This window comes from Bos indicus x Bos taurus, chromosome 13, assembly GCF_003369695.1.
Source record: "Bos indicus x Bos taurus breed Angus x Brahman F1 hybrid chromosome 13, Bos_hybrid_MaternalHap_v2.0, whole genome shotgun sequence".
NCBI classification, from domain to species: domain Eukaryota; kingdom Metazoa; phylum Chordata; class Mammalia; order Artiodactyla; family Bovidae; genus Bos; species Bos indicus x Bos taurus.
Genome location: NC_040088.1, coordinates 43572127 through 43593668, shown reverse-complemented (window position 1 = coordinate 43593668; position 21542 = coordinate 43572127). Strand labels below are relative to the sequence as shown.

Sequence of the window (21542 nt, the reverse complement as noted above, 5' to 3'; positions counted from 1 at the left end):
AAGACAAAAAGTGATCTAGATTAAGCATTTTGATGTGCACCAGCCTAGGTATTACATATATTCCCATATTCTTACATTCATTTATTTGACATTCCTTCCTGTAAAACTCCTCAGGGCTGTGCAGGGGCATTTTTCAGTTTGCTGTGCTGGTAATATTCTGGTTAAGCAATTGCCAATTTGGGAATGCAGACTCAGCTATGTTTTCCTCAAGTCCATTTCCTCTTTGTGCTTTTTTCCAGTTGAGTTATGCCTTGAACCATACAAACAGAAAACTATCGTTGGAACCTAAAATAACTGTCAATGCCAAGATTGTTGTCGTTGGCGCATCCAACGTTGGAATTTCCTTCCTAGAAACGTTGGTGTTTTGGTAAGTTGTTTTACTTTATTTATTAGTTTGTTTTTAAAGGGGCCTTTCTCTTCCCACACCTGAGAGAGTCCCTTGAAAAGATTTTTTTTCGACACCTCACATACCTTGCCTATGTAGATTAATAAAAAGAATGAATCAGAGGAATATTCTAGATCAGAGGTTGGCAAGCTCTAGCCTCTCAGGTCAAAGCAGATCCACCTGCTTTTGAAAATAAAGCTTTACAGGAACACAGTAATGCTCACCTATTTATGCTTCGTCTCTCTTTTGTCACTACAGTGGCAACTTTGAGTAGCCGTGACAGGGACCATGTGGCCCGCAGTGACTAGTATATGTCACTCTGACCCTTTCAAGGTGTTTTTCAGCCCGGTTCTGTACTAGTGCTCGCTTTTTGGCTGAATTATAAGAATCACCTAGAGCATTTGTTGGAGATGTAGATTCCCAGACCTTGTAGACATATGGAAGGAGAAAGTTCCCATGGGGGGCCCTGGGAACTTGTATTTTAACAGATGTTCTATGTGATCAAGCAGGTGTGGGGATGGACCAGTTTTGACTTTATGCATCAAGAACAGGCTTCAGAGGTGGCAGGCAGGCCAGGATGTTTCTTTCGACCCCTGCATTTTGGGTGCCAGGGGACAGAGTACCTGTCCTCAATACCTCAATTCCCCCAGGACAATTGAGGTTCATGCATCTGTTTGAGCTGTTTTCTATTATCCTTGAAGCAATGCATAATTTCTGCCCATTGTCCTGATAGGTGATTCCTGAGTCTTCTCAGCTCCCCCCCCACTAGCTTTCTATTTGCTCACCAAATTTCAGTTCCTCTTTAACAGGAAGAGCCCCAGGTTATTGTCCAAGAACTTGTGTTTGTGGCCTGGTATCTCCACCACCGGCACGGAACTGCCAGTGTGTGCCTGACTTCTCTCAGATCCAGGTTACTTTTATAAAAAGTCTCCACGTGTTTTCAAAGACCCTGGTTTGGAGGAAATGCAGACTCCTAAGTTAGAGAATATTTCTTTCCCAAAATCTTTTGCTCAGGATCACATGAGAAAACTTTGGCTACCGTTCAAAACTGTAGGTGCTAAGAGGGGATTGGGCAAAGGGGGAAAGATATCCCCACGACTGAGTGGTGAGGGCTAAACAAGGAAAGGGGCAGAGGAAAGGAACCCTAGAAGGTATTTGTTCCTGGTGGACAGGGGGATGAGCTAACCCCAGGTGATTAGTTTACTCATCTGACCTCACATTTAATGGAAGATTTTTTCACTTCCTAGCCAGTTTGTTCAGTTATTCAGAACACACCCTTAGTTAACCAGATTTAAGTCACCTGTCTTTAATTTTTTTTAATTAATTAATTTTTGGTTGTGCTGGGTCACCATTGCTGGGCATGGGCTTTCTCTAGTTGTGGCGAGCGGGGGCTACTCTTTGCTGTGGTGTGCTGGCTTCTCTTCTGAAGAGCACAGGCTCTGGGTGCCGGCTCAGTAGTTGTGGCGTGCGGGTTTAGTTGCTCTGAGGCACGTGGAATCTTCCTGGACCAGGGATTGACCCCATGTCATCTGCGTTGGCAGGCAGATTCAGATCCACTGTACCACCAGCAAAGTCCTAATTAAAAAAAAATAATAATAAATATATATATTTGGTAGTGCTGAGTCTTGGTCGCGGCACGCAGAATCTTCCACCTTCGTTGCAACATTCATGTCAACTGTAAGATGCAGCATGCAGGATCTAGTTCTCTGAGCAGGGGTTGAACCTGGGCCCCCTGCATTGGGAGCACGGAGTCTTAGCTGCTGGACAGCCAGGGAAGTCCCATAGGTCTCCTGTCTTTATTGAAATTAGAACAAAGTTCACAGGCTTTAAATACTGTGGTCAGTTTACTGCAATCTTCTTGCATTGCAAGAAAGGAATCATGAGATGCACTCAGGAAACTTCCTTTTCACTGCCTGTGCCATTCTGTAGTCTGAAGTCTTCCCTGTTCTTATAGGACGCCTCACCTAAGATTCTGAACAGCAGTTGTGTGCAGCCATTTTTGAATGATGAATGATCTGGGTGGAGTTGTGAAATTATAGTAGAGAAGAAGTTATCATAAACAGATCTTAAATTTTAATTTAGCTATATATCCAGTCATTATGTCTTGTTTAAAATGATTACATTGATATATACACATATAATTTTCTTTTTATGGAATCAACTTAGATTTAATAAAGACAGGTATAAATTTTGATATAAGTGCTTGGTTGATTAAATTCCTCAATCAGACAGACCTTTTTAAAGCATTTTAAAGCACTCGTGGTTCTCTGTCATCGTTGCACAGATTACGTCCACTAAAAATAGACCAGTATCAGTTTACGGATATCTAATCCCGAAGAGAGGAAATAGTTCTCTCATTATGTTCTCTAATTATTTCAAATCAGCAATCACCATAGTAACCTGCTGTAGATTTTACTTAACAGTTTAACTGCCATTTGAAATGGATTTTATAAATGATTCGAGTTGGAATGAAATGGAAGAAACACAGTTTTCACCAAGCACTGACCTCCAGTGAGGATTAAATCCACATTTTGGAGGCAAGATTTAGGAGTTGCCTTCCTGTGCTCCTGCTCTGTGTTATTAAACCCAGGTGGGGCCCTGTAGTTTCCAGAAAATCCATCTGAGGCCCAGTACAACAACCTCTTTTTCCAGAAAATCTGGTCACCCTGTCATCTGGTGACAAAGCAAACACAACTCTTTGTTCTTTCATTGTTTACATGCAGAAAAACTGCAAAGCACCTTGGGTCTCCTCTTCAGACACCAAAAGCAGCCCTTGCAGAAGTTCTTGGCCTTGTCATGTTCTTCTTTCCCCAAGCGCCATGACGCTACTAGGATGTTGATGTGATTTGTCCACAGTCACCAACTAACGCATCAGGGGGCTTCCCTCATAGCTTGCCTGCAACTAGGAGACCCCAGTTCGATTCCTGGGTCGGGAAGCTCCACTGGAGAAGGGATAGGCTACCCACTTCAGTATTCTTGGGCTTCTCTGGTGGCTCAGCTGGTAAAGAATCCGCCTGCAATGCGGGAAACCTGGGTTCTATCCCTGGGTTGGGAAGATCCCCTGGAGAAGAGAAAGGCTACCCACTCCAGTATTCTGTCCTGGAGAATCGCAAAGAAGATCACAAAGAGTCAGACACAGCTGAGCAACTTTCACTTTCACCAACTAACACAGATACCCGGGTGTGAGCTCCACGTGGGGAGGGAGTGTTGAAGGGATGTTTGGGGTTTTGGATTTTAGTACAACATTGTCTGGTCCTCAGCTGCTACCCACCCACAGGCACGCCTGCTCAGAGGACACCCTTCCTGTCTGGTCATCAGGCTAGTGGATTGCTCGGTGACTTCTTCTTGTCCTTATGAGGGCAAGGCCTCCTGGGCCTTCCAGTGCCCGGTGACATGACTGGCAGGCATTTCTAGAGACACACACCACCTGCCACGTGTGTCCATGTCCTCCTGGTTCTGGTGAATCCTCTGGTGCTGAGTTGAGTGGCCTTAGACTTTCTACGGTCTCTGTCAACCCTCCTGAGCCAGCCCTGCCTGGCTGATACAAAGGGGAAAGGGGAGGGTGACTCAGGGTGGAGGGGAGGCTCAGCTAACTGGTCCCCCATCCCCCACACCCAGGTCTTGTGCATCTGTCTTCTGAGGGCACTGTGCCCAAGCAACTCTGCAAGGGGCAGAGGAGGGAACGTGTTCAGACCCCCAGGCCCCACCTGGAGGGCACATCCTGGCCTCCTTCCCCATCGCCCACCTTGCCGGGACATGTGCCCCCATGGTGGGGACCAGGGACTGGGCAGGGGGAGGACAGCAGGCATGCCAGGGAGCTTTCTTGAGGTGGGGGCACAGAGTAGAAAACCCCCACTCATCTGTGGAATAGAGGGCAGTAAAGTGGAGGGAAAAGGGAACTTTTAAGACTCTTTGCTGTGTTTTTCATCGTGCCCAAGACATTCAGGTGATGGACATGAGCTATATTAAAACTGTAGTTTTCATGATTGATAGGTGGTGTTTGTTTGGCTGCCTGGCCCGTTGGGACAGAAAGGTGTTGTCTTAGGCAGCGTAGTTGTTTGGTCTTATCCTTCCTGGTCCTTCTGCTTAAAACCCCAAACACTGGTTTTTGGCAGAAAGCTCTTGGCCTCAGCCATCAGTTCCCCTGCTAAGGGAGGGACATGGCAGGGGACCCCCAGTCCTGCCAACCCTGAGGTGCTGTCACACCAGGAGCTCCACCAACTCTGTCAGAGTTTAGTCTAAGTCCCCGTTCTCAGATCAAGAGCCAGGTCCAGAGGGGAGCTTCCATCACCTGTCAGGGAGATGCTGTGTCCTAAAGGAGAGCTTTGCAAGGAAGTCAGAAAGCTCTTTCCAAAAAGCAAGAGACCTCTTTCCTCATAGCCAGTCATATTTTTACCAGCTCCTTGTTCCTGCAGAACTCTCCAAATGCAATGCTTTCACAATGTTGGGCTTTCCACACGGTACTCCAAAATCAGTTTTAAAAAAGAATTATGGACATGCTCTACCAAAAAAGGGGGGTGGGATAAGAACCAGGTCCATGAACTCATTTTATGTCTTATGTCCTTTTTACTCGAAAGTTTGGTCTGTATTCCAGCGAGATAAGCATCACCTGGGAGCTTATTAGAAACACAGAGCCTCAGGCCCTGCCACCGTCAGTATCCTAGATAGACATTTTATCTTCCAGAATTGTACACAACAGCTTCTTCCTTCTGTCTTTGTCATCAAGCCACTGAGCTGAAGCAGTTACTGTTTGATTCTGTTTCAGCTCATGTGTCTCTATGCCTTGTGTATTATATTATTTACTCCCAATTATGGAGCAGCCCCTTTTAATCCATTACTTTAAAATCTTTCCTAATTCAATTCTGATGTAAAGAATCTCTCGAGGAGCCTCTAATGGCCCTAGAGAAACGCATGAATGAACCCTGAGATGACAGTGACTGAAAGCAGCCCCGGGTGGTGTCCCCACAACTCTGGGTGGTTGGAGGAAGATGCCCTTTGGTTCTCAGGGAGCTCCAGTGGGCGCCAGGCCCCCCACTGCCTCGTCTTCCACTCCTGCCCCCAGGAAGAGGTGTCAAAATTCCCACCGTGTCATCTCACCCCAGGGTGGAATTTCTGGTTTTCATCGGCCCCTGATCCCACATCCCCGTGGGCATGTCAAGGTAACTAAGAACAGCCTGGAACTACAGGGCACGTTTGTGAAGCTGCGGTTGTGCCAGGTGCCCGGAACACGCGCTATCAGGTGGCACAGGACCATGCCGTGCCAGCGTAACTGTGGATCTGGCGGCTGCAGCCAAGCGCTCACAACTTAATGAGGCTTCTTATCTCCACCTTTGTCTGAGGACAGCTGAGGTCGTCAGTGTGGCCTGTCACTAATTAGGTGATTCATTAAGTAGTGCTTACGTGCTGATCTCGGAGCTGAACCCCAGCGAACAGGTTGCTGGCTGTCCTGTTGTGTACTGCTGGCCTCTGCCCCAGGGATTGAGGGCCCTGTGCTGGCTCCGATCACCCTCTGGGTACCCCGGAAATGTGAGGTGGCGGCCGGGCCGTGGCACCTGCTGTGGAGCAGGCAAGAGATCCCTGGGGCAAGTCACATATCACATCTTGTTGCGTTGGCATCACGATGGGGCCTGTGGTGGGGGTGTGGTGGCGGGGGGGCGGGAGGAGGGCTGGTACAGAGGCCCCTCTGATGGCCTGGGGAGATGGAAGGTGAGGGGCAGGGACAGTGCCTCCCCAGGCAGAAAGAGCTGGCATCCCGCATCCAGAAAAGACTGATCCAGAGCCGTCCTCATCACCATCAGCTTTCCTAACCTGATCCTAGTATTGAAGCGCACAGGCATCCCTGGGTTTTCCTGCATTTTGCAGATACTGCATTGTTTTTACAAATTGAAGGTTTGTGGAAGCCCTGCATTGTCAGATGATGGTTACCATTTTATAGGAAAAACTTATTTTTTAGTTAGTATGTTGTTTTTGTAGACACATGTTATTGTGCACTGAATAGACTATAGTGTTTTGCAAATATAACTTTTGTGTGCACTGGGAAACCAAAACAAACAAACAAACAAACAGGTGACTCACTTTATAGGGATATTGGCTTTATTGTGGGTCTGGAACCAAATCCACAGTATCTCTGAGGTGGCCTGTGACTAAGGTTAAATGAAAGTATCTTCGTTTACTGACAGCATTCCTTCCTGCTCTCTTCAGGAGATCTTTTCTCATTTCCAGTGGCTCATTTTAGAGGCTCCCAGAAATAAAGGAAAGCAGCCTCTCTGAGCAATGTCAGGCCTTTTTGGGGATCAGCTAACTGCCGTGTTTTGTGGGTTCTCTGAGCCCCTGGGGTGAAAGATGTTAAATAGGAAGCACTTTCTCCATGATGGCATGAAACATAAACCACATATGTGGACCAGTGACAGTCACCTGCTCAGCCTCCAGCCCCTGCAATCAGCTCATTTTCAAATGATGACATTGGCCCCTATCTTGGTTTGCATTCATGCAAATGCTGAAAACAAAGAATTTGGTGCCAGTAGTTTATTTGGGGAGAAGACAATGGCACCCCACTTCAGTACTCTTGTCTGGAAAATCCCATGGACGGAGGAGCCTGGTAGGCGGCAGTCCAGGGGTTGCATAGAGTTGGACACGACTGAGCGACTTCACTTTCACTTTTCACTTTCATGCATTGGAGAAGGAAATGGCAACCCACTCCAGTGTTCTTGCCTGGAGAATCCCAGGGACCGGGAAGCCTGGTGGGCTGCTGTCTATGGGGTCGCACAGAGTCGGACACGACTGAAGTGACTTAGAAGCAGCAGCAGAAGTTTATTTGGAGGTGATCTCTGAGAACTACCTGAGTAAGCGGGTGAGATGGGACAGGCAGGAAAGCCAGGAAATCCCCCAGATCATGTGCCTTTGGGTCATTGTAGACACTGAGGCTCAGTGCTGCCAGGACCTGCAGGGTCACAGCTGGGAGCTGTCCCTCTGTGCTCAAGGCAGCAGGTATTTACCCACCAATTCTTGTCCATCTGGTCACTCTTGGGCTATGCTTCCATCCTGTTCTTCAAGCTGCCACAGTCAGGGGGTGACCCTGGGCAGAGAAGGCAGGAAAGCACTGAGGCAGGAGGATCATTTACAGGAGATGTGTGTGTGTGAGGGGGGGTCCCCTCCTAACCTGGTTTCTTTTGTTTGGTCTCCTTTCTTTTGGTTTTTAAAAATACTTATTTGGCTGCGCCCAGCCTTAGTTGTGGCGAGCAGGATCTAGTTCCCTGACCAAGGGTGGAACCCAGTCCTCTGCACTGGGAGCGTGTAGTCTTAGCCACTGGACCACCAGGGAAGTCTATATTCTCTTTTCTTAATATTTACACCATTGCCCTTTAACGATGGAGAAGGCGATGGCACCCTACTCCAGTACTCTTGCCTGGAGAATCCCAGGGACGGGGGAGCCTGGTGGGCTGCAGTCCATGGGGTCGCTAGGAGTCGGACACGACTGAGCGACTTCACTTTCACTTTTCACTCTCATGCATTGGAGAAGGAAATGGCAACCCACTCCAGTGATCTTGCCTGGAGAATCCCAGGGACGGGGGAGCCTGGTGGGCTGCCGTCTACGGGGTCACACAGAGTCAGACACGACCAAAGCGACTTAGCAACAGCAGCAGCAGCCCTTTAACAAAGTGGGCGGGTCTAGACAAAGGCAGAGGGAAGAGAGGCAAGAAGAGAAAACCGTGTCAGGAGGCTGTCCTGATCTGCCACCTCTGTCCCCAGGCATCCTGGAGGCTCTAGAGAGAACCCAGGCGTTCTGCTCCTCCAAAACCTCAGTGGGAACAAAGTGGGCAAGAAGCTTCCTGGGTCGGGAAGATCCCCTGGAGAAGGAAATGGCAACTCACTCCAGTACTCTTGCCTGGGAAATCCCATGGACAGAGGAGCCCGGTGAGCTACAGTTCATGGGGTAGCAAAAGAGTCAGACATAACTTAGTGACTAAAACAACAACTTTTTATAAAAGCAACAGTTTGCGAAAATTCCAAACTCTACAATTCTATAATCAAAGCTACTTTTCTGGGTAAGGGTGACTAGGTGGTAGTTACAAAAAGACAACTTCCTGAGACCCTGTTCCTGTGGTAACAATCCAGCAGAGTTGCAGTGCACACAAGGAATGTGTATTTTTAAGACTCTCCAGGTAATTTTTACACACAGCCAGGTTTAATCACCATTTATGGAGACTTTTCCTCAAACTTGGCAGTCTTAGCCATAAGGAAACCTATTTTCCCCCCTCTGATTGCTCATTGTAATTGAGCTGTTTTTATGGGCTGTGTCTTACAAACCACATTTTCTGATTCTCAACAAATCATATAACTTCTAAGTCACATTGTTACTTTGGGGCTTACCAGGCATAATTATTAACATATTATTAAACATTGCATAGCTGAAGCCATTGCCCCAGGTTCATAGTATTTACGTGTTGAATTGGACCCAGTAGAAAGCATTTCACAAAGCTTCATGCTTCAACTATTCACCATGAAGAATGAAGGCCCAAGAAGATACCTGCCAAGCATGAGGAAACCTGCCCTGACTGTGTCAATAAAGCTTTCCTAACCTCCAGTATGTGCCCAAAGCATAGCACCCTCCTCACCCTCCCCGCCCGGAAGTGATCTCACCTGCTTTTTAAAAATTATCCAGGTCTTTTTATTTACTTCTTTTTATTTTATTTTTGGCTGCGCTGGGTCTTTGTTGCTACATGGTCTTTCTCTAGTTGCAGCGAATGGGGGTTACTCTTTGTTGCGGTACATGGCTTCTCACTGTGGTGGCTTCTTGTTGCAGAGCACAGGCTCTATCTAGGGTGCATGGGATTCAGTATTTGTGGCCCACAGCTTTAGTTGCTCCGTGGCATGTGGAATCCTCCCAGACCAGGGACTGAACCTGTGTCTCCTACATTGGCAGGTGGATTCTTAGCCACTTGACCACCAGGGAAGGCAACTCTCATTTGCTATTGAATTCCCACAATGCTTGTTTTTTCCAGTCTTGAGGGATGATTCTGATTCTGTCTTATACTTTGCTACCTCTCGTGTGTGAAGGATTTCCAGTTTGCCTTTTACAGGTGCCATCTTGGTATTTACACCTTGCACATGCTCAAAGGATAAATGTATGGCATTTTTCAGTTCCGTTCCGTCACTCAGTTGTGTCTGACTATTTGCGACCCCATGGACTTTGCGACCCCCAGGAAGCATGCCAGGGTTCCCTGTCCATCACTAACTCCCAGAACTTGCTCAAACTCATATCCATTGAGTCGGTGATGGATCCAACCATCTCATCCTCATTCTCTTACTGCCTTCAGTCTTTCCCAGCATCAGGGTGTTTTCCAATGAGTCAGTTCTTTGCATCAGGTGGCCAAAGTATTGGAGTTTCAGCTTCAGCATCAGTTCCTTCCAATGAATATTCAGGACTGATTTCCTTTAGGATGGACTGGTTGGATGTCCTTGCAGTCCTAGGGACTCTCAAGAGTCTTCTCCAACACCACAGTTGAAAAGCATCAATTCTTCAGCACTCAGCTTTCTTTATAGTCCAGCTCTCACATCCATACATGACTACTGGAAAAACCATAGCTTTAACTAGACAGACCTTTGTGGCAAAGTAATGTCTCTGCTTTTTAATATGCCATCTAGGTTGGTCATAACTTTTCTTCCAGGGAGCAAGCATCTTTTAATTTAATGGCTGCAGTCACCATCTGCAGTGATTTTGGAGCCCCCCAAAATAAAGTCTCTCACTGTTTCCATTGTTTTCCCATCTGTTTGCCATGACGTGATAGGACTGGATGCCATGATCTTAGTTTTCTGAATGTTGAGTTTTAAGCCAACTTTTTCTCACTCCTCATTGACTTTCATCAAGTGGCTCTTTAGTTCTTCGCTTTCTACCATAAGGGTGGTGTCATCTGCATATCTGAGGTTATTAATATTTCTCCCAGCAATCTTGATTGCAGCTTGTGTTTCATCCAGCCCAGCATTTCTCATGATGTACTCTGCATATAAGTTAAATAAGCAGGGTGACAAAATACAGCTTTGGTGTATTCCTTTCCTGATTTGGAACCAGTCTGTTGTTCCATGTCCAGTTCTAACTGTTGCTTCTTGACCTGCATACAGATTTCTCAGGAGGCAGGTCATGTGGTCTGGTACTCCCATCTCTTGAAGAATTTTCCGCAGTTTGTTGTGATCCACAAAGTCAAAGGCTTTGGCATAGTCAGTAAAGCAGACGTAGATGTTTTTCTGGAACTCTCTTGCTTTTTCTTTGATCTAATGGATGTTGGCAATTTGATCTCTGTTTGCTCTGCCTTTTCTAAATCCAGTTTGAACATCTGGAAGTTCACAGTTCATGTACTGCTGAAGCCTGGCTTGGAGCATTTTGAGCATTACTTTACTAGCGTGTGAGACGAGTGCAATTGTGCGGTAGTTTGAGCATTCTTTGGCATTGCCTTTCTTTGGGATTGGAATGAAAACTGACCTTTTCCAGTCCTGTGGCCACTGCTGAGTTTTCCAAATTTGCTGGCATATTGAGTACAGTACTTTCACAGCATCATCTTTTAGGATTTGAAATAGCTCAACTGAAATTCCACCACTTCCACTAGCTTTGTTCATAGTGATGCTTCCTAAGGCCCACTTGACTTCACATTCTAGGATGTCTGGCTCTAGGTGAGTGATCACACCATCATGGTTATCTGGGTCATGAAGATCTTTTTTGTTTAGTTCTTCTGTGTATTGTTGCCACCTCTTCTCAATATCTTCTGCTTCTGTTAGGTCCATACCATTTCTGTCCTTTATTGAGCACATCTTTGCATGAAATGTTCCTTTGGTATCTCTAATTTTCTTGAAGAGATCTCTAGTCTTTCCCATTCTATTGATTTTCTCTATTTCTTTGCATTGATCGCTGAGGAAGGCTTTCTTATCTCTCCTTGCTATTCTTTGGAACTCTACATTCAAGTGGGTATATATATCCTTTTCCCCTTTGCTTTTCACTTCTCTTCTTTTCACAGCTATTTGGAAGGCCTCCTCAGACAACCATTTTGCCTTTCTTTTCTTGGGGATGGTCTTGATCACTGCCTCCCGTACAATGTCACAAACCTCATTCCATAGTTCTTCAGGCACTCTATTAGATTTAACCCCTTGAATTTATTTCTTACTTCCACTGTCTAATCATAAGGGATTTGATTTAGGTCATACCTGAATGTTCTAGTGGTTTTCCCTACTTTCTTCAATTTAAGTCTGACTTGGGCAATAAGGAGTTCATGATCTGAGCCACAGTCAGCTCTCATTCTTGTTTTTGCTGACTGTATAGAGCTTTTCCATCTTTGGCTGCAAAGAATATAATCAATCTGATTTCAGTGTTGACCATCTGGTGATGTCCATGTGTAGAGTCTTCTCTTGTGTTGTTGGAAGAGGGTGTTTGCTATGACCAGTACATTCTCTTGGCAAACCTCTATTAGCCTTTGCCCTGATTTATTCTGCACACCAAGGCCAAATTTGCCTATTACTCCAGGTATTTCTTGACTTCCTACTTTTGCATTTCAGTCCCCTATGAGGAAAAGGACATCTTTTGGGGGGATTAGTTCTAAAAGGTCTTGTAGGTCTTCATAGAACCATTCAACTTCAGCTTCTTCAGCATTACTGGTCAGGGCATAGACTTGGATTAGCATGATATTGAACGGTTTGCCTTGGAAACAAACAGAGATCATTCGTTTTTGAGATTGTATCCAAGTACTGCATTTCAGACTCTTTTGTTGATTATGATGACTACTCCATTTCTTCTAAGGGATTCTTGCCCACAGTAGTAAATATAATGGTCCTCTGAGTTAAATTCACCCATTCCAGTCCATTTTAGTTCACTGAGTCCTAAAATGTTGATGTTCACTCTTGCCATCTCCTGTTTGACCACTTCCAATTTGCCTTGATTCATGGACCTAACATTACAGGTGGGGAAACAGTGGAAACAGTGTCAGACTTTATTTTTCTGGGCTCCAAAATCACTACAGATGGTGACTGCAGCCATGAAATTAAAAGACGCTTACTCCTTGGAAGCAAAGTTATGACCAACCTAGACAGCATATTCAAAAGCAGAGACATTATTTTGCCAACAAAGATCTGTCTAGTCAAGGCTATGGTTTCTCCTGTGGTCATGTATGGATGTGAGAGTTGGGCTGTGAAGAAGGCTGAGCGCCGAAGAATTGATGCTTTTGAACTGTGGTGTTGGAGAAGACTCTTGAGAGTCCCTTGGACTGCAAGGAGATCCAACCAGTCCATTCTGAAGGAGATCAGCCCTGGGATTTCTTTGGAAGGAATGATGCTAAAGCTGAAACTCCAGTACTTTGGCCACCTCATGTGAAGAGTTGACTCATTGGAAAAGACTCTGATGCTGGGAGGGATTGGGGGCAGGAGGAGAAGGGGACGACAGAGGATGAGATGGCTGGATGGCACCACTGTCTCGATGGACGTGAGTCTGAGTGAACTCCGGGAGTTGGTGATGGACAGGGAGGCCTGGCGTGCTGCAGTTCATGGGGTTGCAAAGAGTCGGACACGACTGAGCGACTGATCTGATCTGATGCGATATTGCTCTTTACAGCATTAGACTTTACTTCCATCACCAGTCACATCCACAATTGGGTGTTGTTTTTGCTTTGGCTCCATCTCTTCATTCTTTCTGGAGTTATTTCTCCACTGATCTCCAGTAGCTTATTGGGCACCTGCTGACCTGGGGAATTCGTCTTTCAGTGTCCTATCTTTTTGCGTTTTCATAGTGTTCATGGGGTTCTAAAGACAAGAATACTGACGTGGTTTGCCATTCCCTTCTCCAGTGGACCATGTTTTGTTTGCCTCTTATCCTTCTCCATCAGAGGGCAGACAGAATGAAAACCACAATCATAGAAAACTAACCAGTCTGATTACATGGACCACAGCCTTGTCTAACTATGAGCCATGCCTTGTAGGGCCACCCAAGATGGACGGGTCATGGTGGAGAGTTCTGACAAAATATGGTCCACTGGAGAAGGGAATGACATTTTTACTTCATGTTTGTAGAGAGGAAAACATCTTAAATCATTTACTCTAAATCATAAAGCAAAACTCAATTTTATTTTGTTCTTTTTGTTGGAACTCCCAAATTTTGTTCTCATTTGTTCCATGGACATTTCAAGCATTACATTCGTTTTCTTTTTTTTTTTTTTGGTAAGGATTATGTTTTAACCTTCATGCACAGATACATAAGCTTTTCCTCTGAGATCGTGCTCCCTAAATCTCCCCTGCCCAACTCCCCTTATCCTAACCACCAGCCTCCCTCCACTGCCAGGTCCCTGGAGAATCCACAGAGCACCAAGGTCATGCCAGGCAAGCCGTTGTGCCTAATTGTGGATCCAGTGTTGATAAGAGATCCTTGACCCCACACACAAGCCTGGACGCAGGCAGGTTTAAGCCACTTCTTCCTTGGCCCTTTCCTCTGGGCTCCTTCCTGGTTCCTCCAGGGGCTTTCAGGAGCAGGGGAGACATGCAGGACGGCATCCACTCGGTGAAGGCTGACTGCGTCCCTTCTCAAAGGGCTCAGGATCCTTGATCACAGGCTTCTACCCATCCAGTTTTCCCCGGAGGTCAGAGTGTGCCGTTACCAACAGCTTTGTGGCCACACAGGCAGCTGCTGTGTGTCATTTTCACTCACACAACAAAAATGAAGTCAGTGGCCAAGAACGTTGTCCAAAAGTCTCTTTTGTGATCTAAGCAGAAAAAAATATTGCAGAAGGAAGTTAAACATTTTCCAAAGGAAAAGGTAGATTCTCTTAATAGGTTCTCTACTCATAAGAAAGGTTTTGTGTTGATTTGCTTTCTCCCTGTATTTTTCCTCTCATATTGGAAGTCCATATAACTCCTATCTTTGAAATTCCATCATTTTATTCATTTTGTGAAATTACGTGGTATCATTAAGACCAGATTAAGTCTGAGTTGTTCTTGGACTAGTCAAATGTGCAGTTAGGTTAAATATCCATCTCGAGCTGACATTCACCGTTCAGTTGGCAAATATTTTTGTCATTGTCCTGAGCAATTCAGAAAGCAGAGATTTTAGTAAATTAAATTGTAGCATTTAGGTTGATATAGGATAATTGGTTTCCCTCCACATTATCTGTTTGTTTGAATAAAACCATTAATGGAAACAGTTAATTAAATTACTTGCTTTGGTTGTCCTAATTATGTGCCCCCCCAAGGAAATCAGCAAAAACATAAAAATAAAAAATAATATGTATTCACTGGCAGATTGACAGGTTTCTACTGCCCAGAAGGGTAAGCAACCTGAGAAGCATTGTGTTTCTTTTATCGTGTTCACCATAACTTGGCAATGTGACCCTCTTTATGTGAAGGATAAGAACGTTTAGACCTAATTCTGTCGCTGTCCTTCCAAAGCATGGAACGAAACGCAATACCTTTTACTTATTTCCCTGGATACTCTAATCCCTCCCTGCCTCACAAGTGTCTTTGAGCCATTCCTCCCTCTGTATCCACAGCAACATGAAATCCCACTGGAATTATCTGCTGTGAAAATGCAGGTGCACTTGTTTAATCTTTCATTGGCCTGAGCACTTCACTTGAACTTTTTTTTTTTTGGTTCCACGACATGATGACCTTTGATTTCAGAGTGGAGGGCTTACGGGGATGCTAGATTTTGTTTTCACGCATAAAGCCAATAGTGTGAGACCCAAGATAGTGCCTTTTCCGAGGTGCCACTGCTTCTGCCATCTCGTCTAATGCATGTCCATACCCAAATGCCCCCGTGATCCCCTCTTCTGTGTGCAGGAACTTTTTGAATATTGAATATTGAAATAATACTGAATTTTGAATATTGAAAGAATAAAAGCCTTAAATGTTTTATCTCCATATTTCTTTTTTTAATTTAAATTTATTTATTTTAATTGGAGGTTAATTACTTTACAACATTGTATTGTTTTTGCCATACATCAACATGAATCCGCCACAGGTGTACACGTGTTCCCCATCCTGAACCCCCCTCCCACCTCCCTTCCTGTACCATCCCTCTGGGTCATCCCATTGCCCCAGCCCCAAGCATCCTGTATCCTACATCGAACCTGGACTGGCAATTCATTTCTTATATGATATTACACATGTTTCAATGCCATTCTCCCAAATCATTCCCCCCCTCCCTCTCCCACAGAGTCCAAAAGACTGTTCTGTGCATCTGTGTCTCTTTTGCTGTCTCGCATACAGGGTTATCATTACCATCTTTCTAAATTCCATATATATGCATTAGTATACTGTATTGGTGTTTTTCTTTCTGGCTTACTTCACTCTGTATAATAGGCTCCAGTTTAATCCACCTCATTAGAACTGATTCAAATGTATTCTTTTTAATGGCTGAGTAATACTCCATTGTGTATATGTACCACAGCTTTCTTATCCATTTATCTGCTGATGGACATCTAGGTTGCTTCCATGTCCTGGCTATTATAAACAGTGCTGTGATGAACCTTGGGGTACACGTGTCTCTTTCAATTCTGGTTTCCTCGGTGTGTATGCCCAGTAGTGGGATTGCTGAGTCGTATGGGAATACTATTTCCAGTTTTTTAAGGAATCTCCACACTGTTCTCCATAGTGGCTGTACTAGTTTGCATTCCCACCAACAGTGTAAGAGGGTTCCCTTTTCTCCACACCCTCTCCAACATTTATTATTTGTAGACTTTTGGATCGCAGCCATTCTGACTGGTGTGAAATGGTACCTCCATATTTCATCTGAAGAAAAGCTAAGGTCTATATGTACATGATAAACAGTATAATGATTGTGGACTGATACTCTTGTGAAAGTCGCTCAGTTGTGTCTGACTCTTGGCGACCCCAGGGACTGTAGCCTGCCAGGCTCTTCTGTCCATGGGATTCTTCAGGCAAGAATACTGGAGTGGGTTGCCATTTCCTTCTCCAAGGGATCTTCCCAACATGGGAATCGAACCCCGGTCTCCCACATTGCTGGTGGATTCTTTACCGCCTGAACCACCATAACTAGCTAAGAATATTATATCTAAGAGTATTTTATAACTCTCTCAGCGTATTCTAAGAGTACCTAAGAGTACTATAACTAAGAGTATTATGACTAATAAGATTATCAGATCAGATCAGATCAGATCAGTCGCTCAGTCATGTCCGACTCTTTGCGACCCCATGAATCGAAGCATGCCAGGCCTCCCTGTCCATCACCAACTCCTGGAGTTCACTCAGACTCACGTCCATCGACTCAGTGATGCCATCCAGCCATCTCATCCTCTGTCATCCCCTTCTCCTCCTGCCCCCAATCCCTCCCAGCATCAGAGTCTCTTCCAATGAGTCAACTCTTCGCATGAGGTGGCCAAAGTAGTGGAGTTTCAGCTTTAGCATCATTCTTTCCAAAGAAATCCCAGGGCTGAACTCCTTCAGAATGGACTGGTTGGATCTCCTTGCAGTCCAAGGGACTCTCAAGAGTCTTCTCCAACACCACAGTTCAAAAGCATCAATTCTTCAGCGCTCAGCCTTCTTCACAGTCCAACTCTCACATCCATACATGACCATAGGAAAAACCATAGCCTTGACTAGACAAACCTTTGTTGGCAAAGTAATGTCTCTGCTTTTGAATATGCTGTCTAGGTTGGTCATAACTTTCCTTCCAAGGAGTAAGCGTCTTTTAATATCATGGCTGCAGTCACCATTTGTAGTGATTTTGGAGCCCAGAAAAATAAAGTCTGACACTGTTTCCACTGTTTCCCCATCTATTTCCCATGAAGTGGTGGGACCTGATGTCATGATCTTCGTTTTCTGAATGTTGAGCTTTAAGCCAACTTTTTCACTCTCCACTTTCACTTTCATCAAGAGGCTTTTTAGTTCCTCTTCACTCTTTGCCATAAGGGTGGTGTCATCTGCATATCTGAGGTTAGACCATCCCCATGGAAAAGAAATGCAAAAAAGCAAAATGGCTGTCTGGGGAGGCCTTACAAATAGCTGTGAAAAGAAGAGAAGCAAAAAGCAAAGGAGAAAAGGAAAGATATAAACATCTGAATGCAGAGTTCCAAAGAATAGCAAGAAGAGATAAGAAAGCCTTCTTCAGTGATCAATGCAAAGAAATAGAGGAAAACAACAGAATGGGAAAGACTAGGGATCTCTTCAAGAAAATCAGAGATACCAAGGGAACATTTCATGCAAAGATGGGCTCGATAAAGGACAGAAATGGTATGGACTTAACAGAAGCAGAAGATATTAAGAAGAGGTGGCAAGAATACACAGAACAACTGTACAAAAAAGATCTTCACGACCCAGATAATCACGATGGTGTGATCACTGACCTAGAGCCAGACATCCTGGAATGTGAAGTCAAGTGGGCCTTAGAAAGCATCACTACGAACAAAGCTAGTGGAGGTGATGGAATTCCAGTTGAGCTGTTCTAAATCCTGAAAGATGATGCTGTCAAAGTGCTGCAGTCAATATGTCAGCAAATTTGGAAAACTCAGCAGTGGCCACAGGACTGGAAAAGGTCAGTTTTCATTCCAATCTCAAAGAAAGGCAATGCCAAAGAATGCTCAAACTACCGCACAATTGCACTCATCTCACACGCTAGTAAAGTAATGCTCAAAATTCTCCAAGCCAGGCTTCAGCAATATGTGAACCGTGAACTTGCTGATGTTCAAGCTGGTTTTAGAAAAGGCAGAGGAACCAGAGACCAAATTGCCAACATCCACTGGATCATGGAAAAAGCAAGAGAGTTCCAGAAAAACATCTATTTCTGCTTTATTGACTATGCCAAAGCCTTTGACTGTGTGCATCACAATAAACTGTGGAAAATTCTGAAAGAGATGGGAATACCAGACCACCTGATCTGCCTCTTGAGAAATTTGTATGCAGGTCAGGAAGCAACAGTTAGAACTGGACATGGAACAACAGACTGGTTCCAAATAGGAAAAGGAGTTCGTCGAGGTTGTATATTGCCACCCTGTTTATTTAACTTATATGCAGAGTACATCATGAGAAATGCTGGACTGGAAGATTATCTGATACTCAGTTATAAATTTAAGAAATTAAATATTTGGATGTTTCTAAATCAGGTTGACAGAGATAGCTATCACAGAAAGATATGAGATTGGAGATAAAATGGAAATGCTGGTGGTAATTTCATATAAAGGCACGAAAGAGGCAGGAACTTCATGGAACAGCAAGAAGATTGACTTTCAAAGAAGAGTGGGGAGGCAAGGGTATGCCCCAAACATAGGAACTGAGATACCATGCTCATGAATTTGAACTTAATGTTTTGGTCATAAAAATAATTAACATGCATTGAAAATGTTCAGTGTAGCAGGAAATATTCTCAGCGTTTTATATGTGCTATTTAATCTCATCCTCACATCGCTCATATGAGGAGTGAGACTTTATTATTTTCATTTCACAGGCAGAAACTGAGCCACAGAAAGGTTGAATAACTTGCCTGAGGCCAAAGAACTAGAAAGTGCTCCAGCCAGGGGTCCAGTAAGGCAATCTGACCTCTGACCCCTGACCCCATGGTCTTAGCCACCCTGCTCTGCATTCACCAAAGTGTTGAGCAGACATGGGGACTTTAAGCCAGGAACAATTGAGCTTGGATTTAATTTAAAAAGAGTTCCCAGGAAGATAGACAGGAGAGATACTTGTGCCAGAGAGACTAACCCTGGTACTGTTTTCTCTAGGCAAGAAGGTGAGCTAAGGCAGTGTGTCCTGGGAATGGCAGGTGTCAGGTGTTCAAGAGACGTGGACAACACAAACATAACTGGACATGGTGACCAGTTGTGGAGAAGGAGAGGGAGGGTAGGAGCCCCAGGTTCCTAACTTAAGAGGTGGTCAGTTGACCATGTCTTTGATGAAGTTGAAAGAGAAGTGGGAGGGGCCACAGATCCGTTGTTTGGACACATAATGAATTTGGTATGCCTGTGGAGTGGCCACATTAGGACTGATGGGTGTCTGGAAATTAGGTTTCTAGCTCAGAAAAAAAAAAGTATAAAGATGTAAGATGAAGTCATGGTGGTCAATTCCATCACCTGGTCAATCCCAGGCTGAGCATGGAGCCTGGGAAGCTTGGCAAAGGGTAGATGGGCCATGGAGGAGGAGATGGTGAAGAAAGCAGTCTTCAAGGAGAATCTCAAGGCAGTGCCGTCTCAGATTGAGAGTTCTATATGTTAGCTCCTGGACAGGGCCTCCTCCATGGCCCCACCCGTCCCTGTGTCCTCCAGCCCTCCCTCCTCAGGATTACCATCAACAGTGGCACCTTACCCACCATTGCTAGTCCATGGGTGAGCCCCAGAAGCCTGCACACATCTCTGCCTTTCTTCAGTCAAACCCCCTGTGGAGTCGACTGTCCACTTCCTGCCTGGACCCTGGATACTATGAGGATCTTCCCTCATTCCCACCCACTGTTCCTTAAGTCAGTGCATAGAGACTTCTAACTGCCGCCCAGTATTTATTCTGTACTTTGTCTTGATAACAGAACCCTGGGTAGTGTGGTTCTTGGAAAACCCAGTGTGTTTCTCTTTGAAAAACCATATTTCCCAGCCTCCCTTGCTGCTACATACGGCCACGTCACTAAGTTCTGCTATGTTAGCAGACACACCACGTGAGACTTTCAGGGAAGCTCCTTAAAGAGCAGCCGTTTCTACCCATTCCTCCTCCCTTCCGCCTATAATGTGGATGTAGGGGGCATGTGATGGCAGGAGCTCCAGGAGCCGCCTTGGACCTGAGGTGACCTTAGGAACGGAAGGCGCACACTGAGAAGCAGAGAAGCGGGGTCTGCTGATGGCATGGCTCCACCTTATCAGTACGAGACAGGTCACTTTCAGGTTTCTTAAGTACAGTTAAAAGAGGAGTTTGCTGGAAGAGGCAGGAGGGGAGCTTGCAGAGGAGACAGGATTAATGGGAGACCTCTGTCTTCTGAATCGGAGGGGGAAGGAAGATTGCTGTTGTTGGAGAATGTGGAGGTGGCAAAAAGGAAAATGGGGGAGGGCTCCTGCCGGGGGGGCTCTTTTCTGTTTTCCTTTATGACACGAGAGGTGTTCTCAGTTGAAAATGAGCAAAGGCATAGTAAGGAGAATGAGAAAGGGTGAAATGGCAACCCTGAAGAGTGGATGAAGAATCATAGAAGCCACGAGGAAGAATGCAGAAGGAATTTGGCTGAGGCTGAAGCTGAGGAGTAAATAAAAATAGATAAAAATGAATGAATAGATAAAAATTAAGAAAATGCCCCTCCTCTAATCTTTTGTTGAAACTTTTAACTGTATAATATAGTTATACAGTTAATGCAGGGCAGTAATTTGGCAAATTAAAGTCATTCTACAAGTGGTCCGTGTTGTTAGTTCAAATTATTCAGTGCCAAAGAGATTGTTTTTGTTGTAAAAGATATCACTGAATAATCACTACGCCTCCTATTCACACAGAGATGTGAAAGAGGCCTGCATATAGATGTTATTTATATAACATAAACCACATTTTGATCACTTAGCCTCCAAAGCCCAGATAAATTTTGACTACACGTGAGTATAAACACATATTATTATTTGCATTTTCCATTAAATGGTAAGAAATCAAAGGCCTACGATTGGTGTGTTTGCAGACTGGCAGCCCTAAGTAGTTGGGGTTAATTGTAACCTTTATGTTATTTGAAAGGATTCAAAATTATTATTGTTAGAGGATAGATGTTCTTTGTTTTCTTTGTATCAAATAAGAATATTCGCCTTTAAATGACACACATCCCTAGAGACTTTAGAGCAGACCCTTTCATAATATTTAGCTACTTTTAAATGTCAGGTGCAGTTGAGTTTATTCCATTGCTGGCCGTGTGTGCCCTCACCAAAAGGCTCCGGCTTTTAATGGTACTTAACAGATTGTCAGCAAATTGATAGCATTTCCACGTTTGGAAATTTTCCAGTTCCCTCCTGGGTAAGGACGGCGGGTGTTCTTCTCTAACTTGGAGATGGTTTCTTTTTTGGCAGTGGTTGGTGTAAGGGGAGGGGTGAACCAAGAAGAGATTTTTAGGGAAAAAAAAAAATACCTTCCTTGTCCTGCTGAAGGCCAGGAGAAGATCAGCTCACCCAGAAAATGTTGCTGACTCTAGCTGGAGAGTAGATCTGCCCAGCAGGAGAGCTGTAAATATTTCAGG

General features: G+C 44.8%; 1 protein-coding gene and 1 long non-coding RNA gene across 7 annotated transcripts in view; one reads left to right on the top strand and one right to left on the bottom strand.

Annotated features, from left to right (window-relative positions):
• Window positions 1–21542, top strand: part of CFAP61 (cilia and flagella associated protein 61) — a 249888-nt gene that overhangs the window by 142045 nt on the left and 86301 nt on the right. For all 6 annotated transcript variants that reach the window (XM_027559593.1, XM_027559592.1, XM_027559595.1 and 3 more), the window contains one exon: window positions 240–367. In XM_027559593.1, coding sequence (XP_027415394.1) covers window positions 240–367 — 128 coding nt within the window. The remainder of the gene's footprint in view (window positions 1–239; window positions 368–21542) is intronic.
• Window positions 13562–21533, bottom strand: LOC113903462. The gene is made up of 2 exons (XR_003514121.1): window positions 21435–21533; window positions 13562–14115 (listed from the first exon to the last, which is right to left on the bottom strand). It is a non-coding gene; the product is annotated as an uncharacterized LOC113903462 (long non-coding RNA).